The 14,714-nt window shown below is 32.2% G+C and overlaps 2 protein-coding genes across 2 annotated transcripts; both read right to left on the reverse strand.

The window, feature by feature from the left end:
• Positions 1-8,673: 8,673 nt before the first annotated feature.
• Positions 8,674-10,094, reverse strand: LOC145570818 (uncharacterized). The gene is made up of 2 exons (XM_081629949.1): positions 9,923-10,094; positions 8,674-9,806 (listed from the first exon to the last, which is right to left on the reverse strand). Exons 1-2 carry the CDS (start codon positions 10,092-10,094, stop codon positions 8,674-8,676), a joined length of 1,305 nt encoding a protein of 434 aa, XP_081486075.1.
• Positions 9,857-13,910, reverse strand: LOC145571911 (uncharacterized). Its single transcript, XM_081630936.1, has 3 exons — positions 13,739-13,910; positions 12,906-13,305; positions 9,857-10,888 (listed from the first exon to the last, which is right to left on the reverse strand). Exons 2-3 carry the CDS (start codon positions 13,302-13,304, stop codon positions 10,367-10,369), a joined length of 921 nt encoding a protein of 306 aa, XP_081487062.1. The 5' UTR covers position 13,305; positions 13,739-13,910; the 3' UTR covers positions 9,857-10,366.
• Between the last annotated feature and the right edge of the window lie 804 nt (positions 13,911-14,714).

Consider the following 14,714-nt stretch of genomic DNA (forward strand, 5'->3'; position numbering starts at 1 on the left):
GGAATATGTAATTGAAAATCACGCCTAATAAGATAATTTGGACAACCGGTTTAGGTTCCTTTTTAATCTTGTTATTTAATTCAAGTGATCACAAATATTTTAGAATTATATGTTGCATTAATATTCAACCAATTTAGCTTAATAATAGTTTGGAGCGAATTGAATTATTGTTTGTATGCCTTTGAGATCACAGGAATGCTTTTCAATATAAGAATGAAGTAGAGGCCAATACGGGCGAATGTGACTCCATGACTCACTTCGTACCATCATCCCCGATCCTCCTTTCGTGGTTCCGAACCATATGGAGTTAGTAATCTCATGGATTATGAATGGGGTGTAACCTTCACGGGTCAATCGTTGTTGCCTATCGTTGTCCCTTATCGTGGTTGCCTTTTTATGATCCGTGAACGGTTTACAAGTTCCTTAAAAACTTGTTGGCGGCTCCCTACTTTCCTTGTCCCTAATCGTATATGTCAATTCCCACTTCCTATGAGTGCCAAGCATATTCACCACATGATTTAACGTAGACGCACTTCGAACGACGCCTACACTTAGTGACATGCTAGGGTTTGTTTTTAATCTTGTTAGTTCCCACTTCCTATGAGTGCCAAGCATATTCACCACATGATTTAACGTAGACGCACTTCGAACGACGCCTACACTTAGTGACATGCTAGGGTTTGTTTTTAATCTTGTTAGTATCATGCCTAGGATCTTGCTATTATTATGCTTTAACATGATTATTATGATTATGATTATTATAATTGTTATTATTATGATTATTATTATGATTATTGTTTTGATGATTATTATTATTATGATTATTATTTTGATCATTTATTATGTTGCTTGATGATATTTTATTGTTATTGCTTGATCACGCCTTTTATGCATGTTTAAAGGGAATTGGTACTTGTAATCACGCTTAATAAGATAATTAATAATCTTGTTAGGGTTAATTATGATTATAATTCAAGCGATCGCCAATAATAGTTTTATTTGTGCATTAATATTCAACCAACATAGATAAACAGGTTTAGGGTTAATCCTATTGATTGCATGTTAATCGGAAAGCGCACATGAATACGATCAGAATAAAGTAGAGGCCTATTATTAGGGCAGGTTCAATTTCTTTTAGGTTGGATTTGTACCTTCACCCCCAAACCCTTATTTGGTTCAAGACCTTATGGAGTTGACGATCTCTTGAATCATTAAGGGGTGTAACCTTCACCCTGTGAATGGTTTACACGTTCCTAAAACTTGTTGGCGACTCTTTTGCTCTATATATCTTCTTCCCTTTTGGACGCCACCGTATTTTATTGTATGATCACAGTGGGGTTCAAGCTAGGGGATTAACGCTTGAAATTATTTCCTACACGTATAAATATAGATTTTTGTACAGATTTTTAATACGGATTTTATACAGATTTTATACGATTATAAAATCAAGTTAAATAAAAGTTTAACGCTCAATATTCAAAGGATATACAGATTTATATACGAATTTATTTATACGTATAAATTCAGATTTTTATACGGATTTTTCTTAAAAATACAAAATACGGAATTATATTCAAAGGAAATACATGATACATATTTATTTATATTCGTACATCATATTTAGATTTTTTTATACCCTTATTTAATTTGATTTTATTTACAAGGAATATATTATTTAGCATGTGAAAAGAACATAAACATAGTACGGTGTGTGCATAATCTTATTAAGACATAAATAAATTGCTCTTATAGGGTCCATAAACCCTTTAATTTGGATAAGAATCCGGCAATTGGTGACAATTTATGTGATTACTTTTCCGTAGAAAACAAACTCAAGTAAAACGTTAATACATTAAAATCTTAGATATCCCCAATATAACTTTAGGCGTGCCCATAATTTGAATATATTTTAGTATGTAGAGATAGCATACATGATTTAAATTTCGCGTTTAGATATCCCTAGTTAATATTTAGGGGTACCCAAAGTATGGGGTTATTTCGGATAATCACATTTGACCTTGTATAAATCTTATCTAAATTACTTGCCACAATTCACGTTATGTGTTGTTCTCTTTCTTCTGAAAGTCCCAGCCTCCAGACCCACCAGCTCCACTTTCCTTCTCTGACTTCCAACTGCCTGTAGCTATATGCCTGCGGCTTGCCTTCCTTTAAGTCCTCCAAGAGCTGGAAACACAATCTCTGTTGGCTTTACCAGTGCCCCAGCAACAAGGGCTTATTACAATTTTCCTTGCTAGAACTCCACCCATCAGCTAGCATTACTTCCATTGTTCTTATAGGGTCCATAAACACTTTAATTTGGATAAGAATCCGTCGATTGGTGACAATTTAGGTGATTAATTTTCCGTAGAAAACAAACTCATGTAAAGCGTAAAAACGTTGACATCTCTTTTAGATATCCCCGATATAACTTTAGGCGTGCCCATTATTTGAATATATTTTTGTATGTAGAGATAGCATACATAATTTAGGCGTACCCAAACATCAACTTCATTATTTAATCAGGACAATTGAGAAAGATAATACTAGACTAAAATATAGATCATGATATATATAATGTTTTCCATCAAGGGTATAAAAAAGAAATTAATGTGGAAGCTAAAGGAAGTTGTGCATTGCCTTCGTACTAGGGAATTAGAGAATATGGACTCAAAACTCCAACATGATTAAAGGGTATTTATATCCTTTTTGTTAGCAAACAATCCACCGATAGGTGAAAGTTTTGATGATTACTCTTCCGTAGAAAACAAACCCATATAAAGCGTAAATTCATAAACATCTATTTTAGATATCCCCAATTTAACTTTAGGTGTTCCCAATGTTAACATTTCTTTTAGATATCCCCAATTTAACATAATATAAATTTCCAATTTAGATATCCCTAAATAATATTTGGGCGTGCCCAAATTAAACATCGAATTTCATTGGTTGATCAGGACAATGTACCAGTACGATTTACGAAGTTAAGACTTGATTGACACATAGATCGATTGAAAGGAACTCATGTTATAAATACATGGTTATTTTGGATAATAGTTATGAGGTATAACGAAACAATGATTTATTTTGGCAAGCATAGACAAAGTGCTTCAATTACTGATTTATAACAAAATATAAATGTATACGGTCATTTCGGATAATAATATTTGAAATAATATAAATCTTATCTAGATTATTTGCACAATTCACATTATGCGTTGTTCTCTTTCTTCTGAAAGTCCCAACCTCCAGACCCACCAGCTCCACTTTCCTTCTCTGACTTCCAACTACATGTAGCTTCATGCATGCAGCTTGCCTTCCTTTCAGTCCTCCAAGAGCCGGAAACACCGTCTCCGTTGGCTTTACAAGTGCCCCAGCAACAAGGGCTTATTACAATCTTCCTTGCTAGAACTCCACCCATCAGCACTACTTCCACTGTTCTTACAGGGTCTTTAAACCCTTTAATTTGGATAAGAATCCGCCAATTGGTGACAATTTAGGTGATTACTTATGTGTAGAAAACAAACCCATGTAAAGAGTAAAAACGTTAACATCTCTTTTAATTTAGATGTCCCCAATTTAACTTCAGGCGTGCCATTATTTGAATTTTATTATGTAGAGCGAGCTAGCATACACGATTTAAATTTCATATTTTGATATCCCTAGTTAATATTTAGGCGTAACCAAACATCAAACTTCGTTATTTAATGAGGACAATTGAGAAAGACAATACTAGACTAGCTAGAATATAGATCACGGTGTACAAAATGTTTTCCATCAAGGGTGTAAAAAAGAAATTAATATGGAAGCTAAAGGAAGTTGTGCATTGCCTTCCTTTTTTACTAGGGAATTAGAGAATATATATGGACTCAAAACTCCAACATCATTAAAGGATATTTATATCCTTTTTATTAGCAAAACAATACACATACCGATCGGTGAAATTTTCGATGATTACTCTTTCGCAGAAAACAAACCCATATAAAGCGTAAATTCATCATTAACATTTATTTTAGATATCCCCAATTTAACTTTAGGAGTTCCCAATGTTAATATTTCTTTTAGATATCCCCAATTTAACTTTAAGTTTCGATAGTTTTATGTTATGTATATAGTTTTAAACAATAATTTGTACTTGATTGCCTTCAAGGTGTTAATAATCAAAAAAACCTTGGTTAAATATTCATCATATACCACACTATTGATAAAAGCTTAAACAAAAGTCGACAAAATAAGACACTGGTATTACTTTTGGGACTACCAATATTATAATTGGGTGTCACAAAAAAAAGGAATTAATTTGCACATGATAATTCCCGTGAAAAATGCCCATAAGGGACTATCAAAAGGGGACGGAGGGAGTATTATTTGTTAAAATAGCTGTCAATATTCTTTATATAAAAACGTGTAATCATAATCTCATTTTTTTTTTTTTGAAAAAAATATTGTATTAAGAGCCTGTGCACATTTACTGAGCTGAGCTGAACTGACTGAAACGAACTGAAATGAATATTTTATGAATGAAGAAAATTAGGAGCTGAATTAAACTGAACTAATTGGAGCTGAACTGAACTGAACTGAACTGAATTGAAATTAAACTGAAGTGAATAGGCCCTTATTTAGTCTTAGAACTTTGGAGGAAAAAAAATAGAAAGAAAAAAAAATGATGATGTCTAAAATAGTTTTGGGGGGAAAAATTTTCATAAGAAATTGACATATGTCTCTTAATGATGTGATCAACATATTTTATGTTAGTAATAGTTTATAGATAAGGTGAACAAAAAGGCCCCTTAAAGAGTGCTAAGTAACTATTAGATAATCCCAATATGTTAGGATACTATCAATAATCAATAAGATAGTACTAAAGGTGAAATCTGACATGACACTTGTCATGTTCTGATTAAAATTTTTCCCGCCATTTTTTACTTTCCTTTCTTTTTTTTTTTTTTTACAAATATTCGTGAATATTAATTTATATATATTAGAATATTTAACCTTCAATTTGGCAACTATATTATATACAAAGTATATTCTATATGCATTCAATGATAATAATATTTTAACCTATCTTTCATTATTTTATAATAAGTATTTTTTTCTAAAATAAACAAACATATACGAAGTAATATATTACAATAATAATGTACTACTCCGTATCATTTTGTATCGTTTTTTTTTGGAAGTTTTTTTTTTTTACTCCAACCTCGATTGACTCTTTAACTTTTATTACGAAGTATATATTTGTTGATTTATTTATAATAATAACACTACAATTCAATAAATAAAAATAAAAAACCTTGATTATTAATTATCACAAAAAAAAAGTCAATTAAATTTGTATAAAACATTATATTGGTCAAAGTAAGCTATAAAATATTGTGCCGGTCAAAACATGCCAACAAAATTAGGACGTTGAGGTATGTACATTGCACATGTTTCTCTAAAAAAAGTACATTGCACGGGTTATAATTAATAACATAAAATTTAATTCTTATGTAAAATCCTATTATTTTTTTAAAAAAACAAATGTTTAATGATCAATAACTTTTGACATCAATATAATATTAAACTCAAGTTTTGTTTTCCCTTTATTATTATTATTATTATTATTATTATTATTATTATTATTATTATTATTATTATTATTATTATTATTTGTTTTTTTAAAAGAAATTCAAGTATCTATTTCAAGTTTTTGTTAAATTAATATTGTAATTAAAAATTAGGTTAAGTAAAAACCGTGCATTGCACGGGATTTAAACTAGTTACTACTATATGCAATTATGCATGAGATTTACCATATAATCTATTTTTATACGTATTTCTATCATTTACTTTTTATTATTATTATAAAGGACAAAAAAGATTTAAAAAGATTTTTTTTTTTTTGAAAAGAAAAAAGAAAAGGAATATTTTTTGTTAAAGTGGTATTTCTCATTATGAATAACAAATACATCAATTAGTTCATCGAATCATCTTAGACCTTACTGTATTATGTTTGATACCATACCAAACACTGATTGGGCATTTCCAATGTGTTAGGGTATTTAATATAATATAGATCATAGGCTCAATTTGTCAACTCTTGACATTTACTATTTTAAAAAAATAAAAATAAACCGTGTATCTATTGCACAAATCCGTTCATCTGGTAGTTATAATTAAAGATGTAATCTTTTATTTTAAAAAAATACAAACAAACCATTTCACTAAACAATAAGCGTTATTATAATCTTAACAAGAGAAAATATTCTTGTAAAGTTGTAACAATCCATGTTACATAATTTAATTACATATATACAAAAATAAAAAAAGGTACGTCAATAGTTGTACCTGACTACCTGTACATCCTCCCCAATTTATAAAAACTAAATATTGTTAACGAAAATTATTTATTGTTGATAAAAATATTATATGAAATTAATTAACATATTTTGTAGGATGATACTTATCTATAGAACAGATTCCTCCCTCTTATATATTAAGATATTATTTTTATTTATTTAAATATTTTTTATTTTGAAAAAAAATTATTTACATAATTGAAATAATTAAAATATAAGGAAAGATTTTATCATGATACCCTCCCAAATCACGCCTTTACTGTATATTTAAAAGAAAAAAAAAGAAACACCTCCAAAATTAACGCCTGCTTGAATAAAAAAAATGAAGCTAAAATCATGGAAACACCTTATCAGTTTTAGTTAATATCTTGTTTTATTTTATTTTTATTTATTTAACCCTGAAATCATGCAAAAAGCTTCAACATTCAACAATGGCGGATAATAATCATGAATTCATATGACTAATCAAAGTTAAACACAAAATAATGTGACTAATCTAAAAATGAATCCCAATATCATTAAATGAATAAAAATCAAAAATTAATTCTTGACATACGTATTAATCTTGAATGTACGACTGATCAAATGTTAAGACATAATTATATAATGAGTGATAATACAAATAAATGATTGATTTTAATTTATGAAATTAAATTAAATATAAGAATTTAAACGCATGATTAGCATAATTGTATAAAATATTGAGCGTTAAAGTATAAGGTAGGGAATATTTGTTTCCCTAATAAAACGCACGTAATAAAGGAATTTAAAAAAAAATTAAAATAGTATTATTCATCTTCAACCTTTATTCAACCTTAACATTTAACAATGGCGGATTGCTATTCAACAAAAAAAAAATTATAATGAAAAAACAATTGCGGATGAATCTTGAAATTATATCTTCCAATTAAAAAAAGTAATCATTTTCCATCCAAGAACAGAGAAAAACGATTGATCGATTTCATTTAATTTGTTCACTTATATCAAACTCCATGAATTATGTTTTTTGTATGTACTCATTAGATTTGGGGAAGAAAGAAATAAGACATGGAGCGTACACAGTAGCTTTTTATTGCCCATGTTTTGGAGATTTTCATTTTTATAATTTTTTGTTTCTTTTTTATTCTTCGAGAACTGCAAATTTCGATCAATGGCTGCCATTGTTCGTTTAATGTTTCTCAATTAATTTTCAATTTTTTGCTTGTCATGAATGTCATCGTTTTTCTAATTTTTTTTACTATTGATTATATGATGATCAATTTAATTATGAAATTAAACAAAATATAAGAATTTAATAATTTGAAAAATAAGGGAAAAAAAAAACTTTTGAAAAAATAAATTTAACCAAACTAGAGTTAATGACTTGATGATTAGACTTGATGACTGTAATGATTTGATGACTAGACTAGATGATTGTGTAATGACTTGATGACTAGATTTGATGACTGTGCAATGACTTGATTACTAGACATGATGACTGTTTTGTTGAGGTATCGAATTAGACAGCTAGGATTAGTCAATAAAAAAATAAACGGATGGGATTTAATCTCTTACCGTAGTCGTATGTAGTCGTCCGTAGCCGACGACTACGGTAGAATTTTTAGTAAATGGGAAGCCAACATTATAAGATGTGATGAACTTTGTCATATGAGGTGGCTGGTGCGACTGCTCAATGGATGCCTTTATATGCAATTTTGTCAGATGATGATTTTTATTTAACTCACCTTCCCTGATTATGCTGCTGCAAAAGAGGAACTTATGAATGTTGCTTGGTTGGGTAACCCTTCCCCTCTTCCTTTTGGGTTGGTACTTGTGATTATTATTGTCACCTTCATACCTGAAAATAGTCTAATCTTAGAATTCTAGGATTAGAATGATAGATATACCGGGCAATGTGTTGTACATTATTGTACATATGATTAAACTCATGTCTGAATTGTCAAGTAGACAATTCTGGACATTTTCCCCAATCTATTAACTTACTCCATCCGTCCCCAAATGATAGTCCTTTATGGGCAAATTTTAGTCCTAAAATGTTCACCCGAATCCTCTTGTAGTACATATGTTGGAGTTATTCACTTATTCCCATAGTACAACTCCAAGTCTAGGTTCATTGATTTTGCTTCAAAACAGTGGCGGATCCAGGATTTTTCGGGTGCTAGGTCACCACCGACTACTAATCAATAATTAATGCAAGAATATTAAAAAAAAAAAAAGCTAATATTTAAAAAAAAATACATTCCAAAAGTAATAAATATCCATATTACAACCAAATAAAGGAAATTACAATTGCTCTCTATGAGTTTTCATGTTTTGATATCGATCTATAATATCATTCATTTATGTCAACATTCAAAAACATATCTCGCGCTATATAAGTAACCAAGCAATCATTCAACATTTGATCTCCCATGCTATTACGCAATTTATCTTTCACTTGCGTCATTCCTGAAAATACCCTTTCTACACTTGCCGTTGCAACGGGTAGAGTTAGAACCAACTTCAAAAGCAAGTACACTCGTTCATGGGTTTCATGCTTTCCCGTCTCAACAAGTTTCACGGAAGTCTCACTAAGACTCTTCAAATTCCAAAACCTCTCATCATTTCTCATAGCAACGATGAAATTATCAAGAGAATAACCAAAAAATTTCAATTCATTACTTGGAAATTCATTAGGATAGAATTTGGCAAGTTGAATCAATTTACTTTTGTCAAATGAAGCAAAACGATTAGTGGGATTAAAGTAAGACATACATACAAGTAGTTCCTTACTTACCTTCGGGAATCTATTTTCCAATTCTTGTAGTTGAAGATCAATGACACTAAGAAAAACTTCAACCCGGAAATGATGAAGATTTGTCACTTGTGGGCCATTACCTCTATACATTCTTCTCCCGGGAACATGATATCTCCCCTCCATATTAGGAACCTCAATTCCATGTTTATCCATAAAATAAGTAACTTCCTCCAAATGAGAATCCCATCCTTCATCTCTCAACTTTTGCAGATTAAACTTGGTTACATCAACCATTTCCATTACATTTACAATATCCAGATCATGTTTTTGCAAAGCCACATTCAACTCATTTGTTATCCCAAATATAGCAACCATTAAATGTGCCACAAATACAAAATCAAATGACATCAACAAGTGTGTGATAGATTGTGCTTTATTTGAATCAACTGTATCAGAAACTTCGGCAATGGAATCAAGAAAATTCAAGATTGTAGGATATAAATCAAGCACATTCAAAATTGTTTTAAAGTGAGACCCCCAACGAGTGTCACAAGGTCTACCTAAGCCACGTTCTTGATTCAAACCAGTTCCTGATTCAACTTCACCTAAGGATAATGCCTCAACAACTTGATCAACTTGTTTTTCTCGAAGATATTCTTTCCTCTTAGGTGAATCTCCCACAAAGTTCAAGAGAGGTGCAAGTACATCAACAAATAGCCAAGCACAATCTGAATTTTTTTTAGCAAGGGCAACTTGTGTCAATTGAAGTTGTGAGCAAAGCAATGTACAAAGTATGCTTGTTTACATTCATTCAATACTAAAGTTTTGAGACCATTGATTGAACCTTGCATATTACTTGCCCCATCATAGCCCTGACCCCGAACTTGAGAGAAAGTCAAAGAATACTCCATGAGTAATGAATCAATAGCAGCTTTAAGAGTCAAGGAAGTAGTATTAGCAACATGCACAACACCAAGAAATCTTTCACACACTTGCTTATCCCTTTTTACCAACATATCTCAAACAAAGAGCCAATTTTTCCTTATCGGAAACATCGGCAGACTCATCAGCAAGGATAGCAAAAAAACCACCATTTAGATCTTCAAGTATTGCTTTAGTTGTTTCTTTTGCACAAGCATGGATGATATCTTTTTAGATAGTTGGAGAAGTAATTTGACAATTACCGGGTGCCATTTTGAAAACAACTTTGGAGTATTCAAGATCATGTTTAGAAAGAAGAGTTAATAGAGAAATAAAATTACCTCTATTCAATGAACTTTCTTTTTCATCATGACCACGAAAAGGTAGCCCCTGAAGTAAAAGTAAGCCACCTAATGGTTGTGATTGAAGCCTCCAATCGCTTACGATAAGAACTTCTAGTTTCCGCCGTTTGCTTTGATAGAGCAGTGATAATACTACCCTTTTGTTGCTTGAATAACTCCATGGCAGTCACAGCTTTATGGTGAGCACTCATGTGTTTGCTTGCATGATCTCGAATTGTGTTTAATCGATTCCAACCACGAAAACCATCACAAACAAAAGCATCACCTCCAACAGTGTTACTATCCTTGAATAGATAGCAAATGAAGCAAAAAGCAGCATCTTTGGAAACACTATATTCCAGCCAAGAGCCCCAAGTATCAAACCATTTGACATTAAATCGACGCCTCTTGGTTCCGAAAAATGTTTGAGGATATTCAAAATCTTGAGGTTGGCAAGGCTTTCTTTGAAGGTATGTCCTCCTCGCTAAATCTCTATCATCAGGATGAAAATCACTCATTTTTCTCCTTTGTCCCGGGTCTTGTGGAAGATTAGTGTAGACACCAAATTGTGTCTCCCCAAAACCAAACCCAGTGATGAATGCTTTTCACGTCGAACCATAATCGAATAAGGTGAAAGTGTGAAAAGTCAAGTGTTGCGGTTAGTTTTTGTTAAATCTATTCTTTCTGTTTTCGAAAACCCACTCTATTTCATGAAAACGTCCAATCCAATTTAGTTTGGTCCATGATAAGGGTCCAATAATTGTGTAGTTGGATGGGGCTCGAAAAGACCTTTCCAACGATATATTATAAGCCCAATTCCGATGAATAATGAGGAAGTTAGGCCAAAATACTAAATTGGGTCTGGTTGATTATTTAAATACGGCCCAATGATCTAGAGGAGGGCCCAATGTTAATTATTATTCCTAAAATTATTAGGATTAATTATAGTTTTCTAGAAAGTTCTTTTTAATTCTAATATTATTAGATTTAATAATTAATTATTTTAAAATAGACTTTTATTTGGAGTAAAATATCGTTTTATTATCTTAAAAATACGTATTTTATCTTCTGTACGGATTCCGTAGATCAAGTTGATTAAAGATCGGATTCCGCGTGAAGAAAACGCGCTAATACAGGTTGTCGCCAAACGACAAGTCTGTCGCCGCGCGACAGACCCTGTCGCCAAACGACAAGTCTGTCGCCGCGCGACAGACCCTGTCGCCGCGCGACAGAGTCGATTCCTGGCGACAGCGTGTAGTTTTATTCCTTATGAAATTCTATTATTTTCCGGACTATTTTCATTATAAATAGGGTCCGAATTCCTGTTTTTAGAATCAACAATTCTCTACAAACAATTCTCTCTTTCAATCTATCATCATCTCTCATCCTTAATTGTCTCTATTCTCTCTTAAGCAATATAGCTTAATTCTTTCTCTCTCTTTCTAAACAATCTCCAAACAATATTCCGCATTCACAAGACATAGAGTCTCCTAGCCAAGTTCGAAGTCGCCTTCGCCCTAGATGTGCAAGGTTTGATAATTTCTGAGGATTTGGTCCAAAACTAGTCAAAACTTTATTTAATTTGATCTTAATTTAGTTCTTTAATTATTCTTTCTTGATTTTCATTGAAGTTTACTAACTCGTGTATTTTGTTATTAGAAAGAGGTACGAGGCTTCAAAGTAAGTAGATTAGCTTACTCCCTATTTTATTAACAATGTAGATTGCATGCTTATTATTGTTTAATATTCCTAGTATCATGTTAGGATGCTTTTTATGCTTTCTAGTACCATGTTAGGATGCTTTTAATGCTTTCTAGTATCATGTTAGGATGTTATTTATTGCTTTCTAGTATCATGTTTAGGGTGCCTTTAATCCTTTCTAATATCATGTTAGTACCATGTTAGGTTTGAAGCTTCGATCTTTATTGTTTAGTGACATGCTAGGGATTGGTTATTAATCTTGTTAGTATCATGCCTAAGATCTTGCTATTATATTTAAGCTTTATTATATCATGTTATTATCATCGTTATTATTATTTCTTGCTTTATTATTATGTTGCTTGATATATTTTATCGTTATTGCTTTATCACACCTTTTATGATTGTTAAAGGGAATTTGTACTTGAAATCACGCTTAATAAGATAATTATTAATTTGGTTTAGGCTAATGTGATTTTAACTCAAGTGATCGCCAATAATAGTTTTATTTGTGCATTAATACTCAACCAACATAGATAAACAGGGTAGGATCAATATAATGTTTGTATGTTATTCGAAAAGCGCACATGAATACGAGCAGAACAAAGTAGAGGCCTATTTTTATAGGGCGGGTCCTTTCTTTTGTAGATTGGATTCGTACCCTCATCCCCGGACCCTGTTTGGTTCAAGACCTTATGGAGTAGTTGACGGTCCTTTGGATTATCTTTTGGGTTTACAAGTTCCTAAAACTTGTTGGCGACTCTTTTTGCTCTTTTTCTTTCCCTTTGGAACGCCACCGTACTTTAGTGTATGATCACAGTGGGGTTCAAGTTTGGGGTTATTGTAATGCTTGAAATATTCCCTACAATTAGCAATATCATCTTCACTTAATCTTCCATCATCAACCCGAGCTCTAGGACTTGAAGTAACTTCAGGAATAAATTGTCCATCTTCATTGAGAGTAAAGTTATGTGATGGAGAAGAATGTTGTTCACTTTCTTGATGTGGAGAAAGATTTTGAGGAGGTGGAGGAAGAGGATTTTGTGGTGGAGGAAAAGGATTTTGTGGTGGAGAAGGTGGAGGAAAAGGATTTTTTGGTGGTGGAGGTGGAGGTGGAGGAAAAGGATTTTGTGGTGAAGGAGGTGGATCTTGTAAAGGAGGAGGAGGTGGAGGAGAAGGATTTTGTGGAGGAGGAGGACTTTGTGGAGGAGGGGGATTTTTCGGACCAAAGAAACTTGTGATATCACACATATTTTTCCTTTTCATTCTGAAAATTAAGTTACATTAACAATTAGATTAAGAAAACCACAAATGCTTCAATTTACAATCCACATATGCAATTATCCAAACTAATCAATTCCAAAAAAAAAAAAACCTGAAACCCTAAGTTCTAATATGAAATCATCAATTAATCAATTTTACTGTCAATTTATAATATCAATTTACAGGAAACAATTTATAATATCAAATTATCAATTTACAGGAAACAATTTCAATTCCTAAAAAAAAAAATTCAAAAACCCTAACTCCCTAAATTGATAAATTATCAACAATTTCAAAAAACAATAGAACACACACTAATTGACTAGATTAAATTACATAATCAACTCAATTAATCACAAATTCAAGTACTCAACCCAAGAATTCAACAATTTGGGTATAATTTACAAATTTAAAAACTTAAAAATAAACTTAATTACCTAGCAGCAAGAAGAGTCGAAGAGCGTCGAGTGTGTGTGTGTGTATGCGGATGGAGCGGCCGGCGAGGCGGTGCGGCGACGAGTGAGTCACGAAGAGCGAAGAGAGAGATTGAGATTTGAGAGAATGAGAGTGCGTGTATTTTGGATTTGGTCTCTGTTTTGTTTCTTTTCCCCTTCCAGTACTGTCCGTGTTTTTTTGTTTTTTTTTTAAATTTAATTTTTTTTTTTTTTTTTTTTTTTTTTTTGCTAGGTCACGTGACCTACCTGGACCAAGGGTGGGTCCGCCACTGCTTCAAAAGATCAAAATTCAAATTTGCTTGATTGATACCATGATTATATATGGCAATTAGTTGACTTTGATCATCATATATTTCCTCCTCTCTAGCCGTTTAATACATAGATGGAAGACTAATTAGTAAACATGCATAATTAAAGGGTTTTTGATTGATTTCTTATGCATGGTTGCCGTGAAATATTAACTCCCTTCTTTTGACTTGAGCTTGGTGAAACTTCTTTATAAATGAAGCTCCTCCACTTCTTTTTGGATACACGGAAAAGATTACATACTACTCCACAATAAATTGAAGCATCCTCCACTTCACAAGGGAGATACACAATAAATTGAAGCATCCTCCACTTCACAAGGGTGATGTTATCTTCGCTGCTGTGAGACGCTCCAGAGCATGGTGGTAGCCCATGATTTCAGAAGCTAAGGGAATTGTTATGGCTCTCAGACTAGGAATCAGGTACGGGCTGCAAGATGTGGTGGTTGAATCAGATTGTGAAGCGATTGTGAGCAGGCTGGGAAGATCAATGGTCTACTGTACCAAGCTGGATGCCATTCTTGAAGACATTCTAGCACTTAGCTGTAGCTTTAATTCCATTTCTTTTGTTCATGTTAAGCGTGATGACAACATGCATGGTTGCACATCATTTAGCTAGATTCTTCCCTTTTGGGGATGAGCAAATCAGGGTT

Source organism: Chenopodium album, chromosome 12, assembly GCF_948465745.1.
Source record: "Chenopodium album chromosome 12, dcCheAlbu1.1, whole genome shotgun sequence".
NCBI lineage: Eukaryota > Viridiplantae > Streptophyta > Magnoliopsida > Caryophyllales > Amaranthaceae > Chenopodium > Chenopodium album.

Excerpts from the sequence above, each read along its gene's own strand:
- LOC145570818 (XM_081629949.1), bottom strand. The coding sequence starts at position 10,094 with ATGTTGGTAAAAAGGGATAAGCAAGTGTGTGAAAGATTTCTTGGTGTT. Across the intron at positions 9,807-9,922 it reads TGGGGCAAGTAATATGCAAG|ATTGTGCTTGGCTATTTGTT; the intron begins GTTCAATCAATG and ends AAAAAAATTCAG.
- LOC145571911 (XM_081630936.1), bottom strand. The coding sequence starts at position 13,304 with ATGAAAAGGAAAAATATGTGTGATATCACAAGTTTCTTTGGTCCGAAA. Across the intron at positions 10,889-12,905 it reads GTGAAGATGATATTGCTAAT|CTTCCACAAGACCCGGGACA; the intron begins TGTAGGGAATAT and ends GTCTACACTAAT.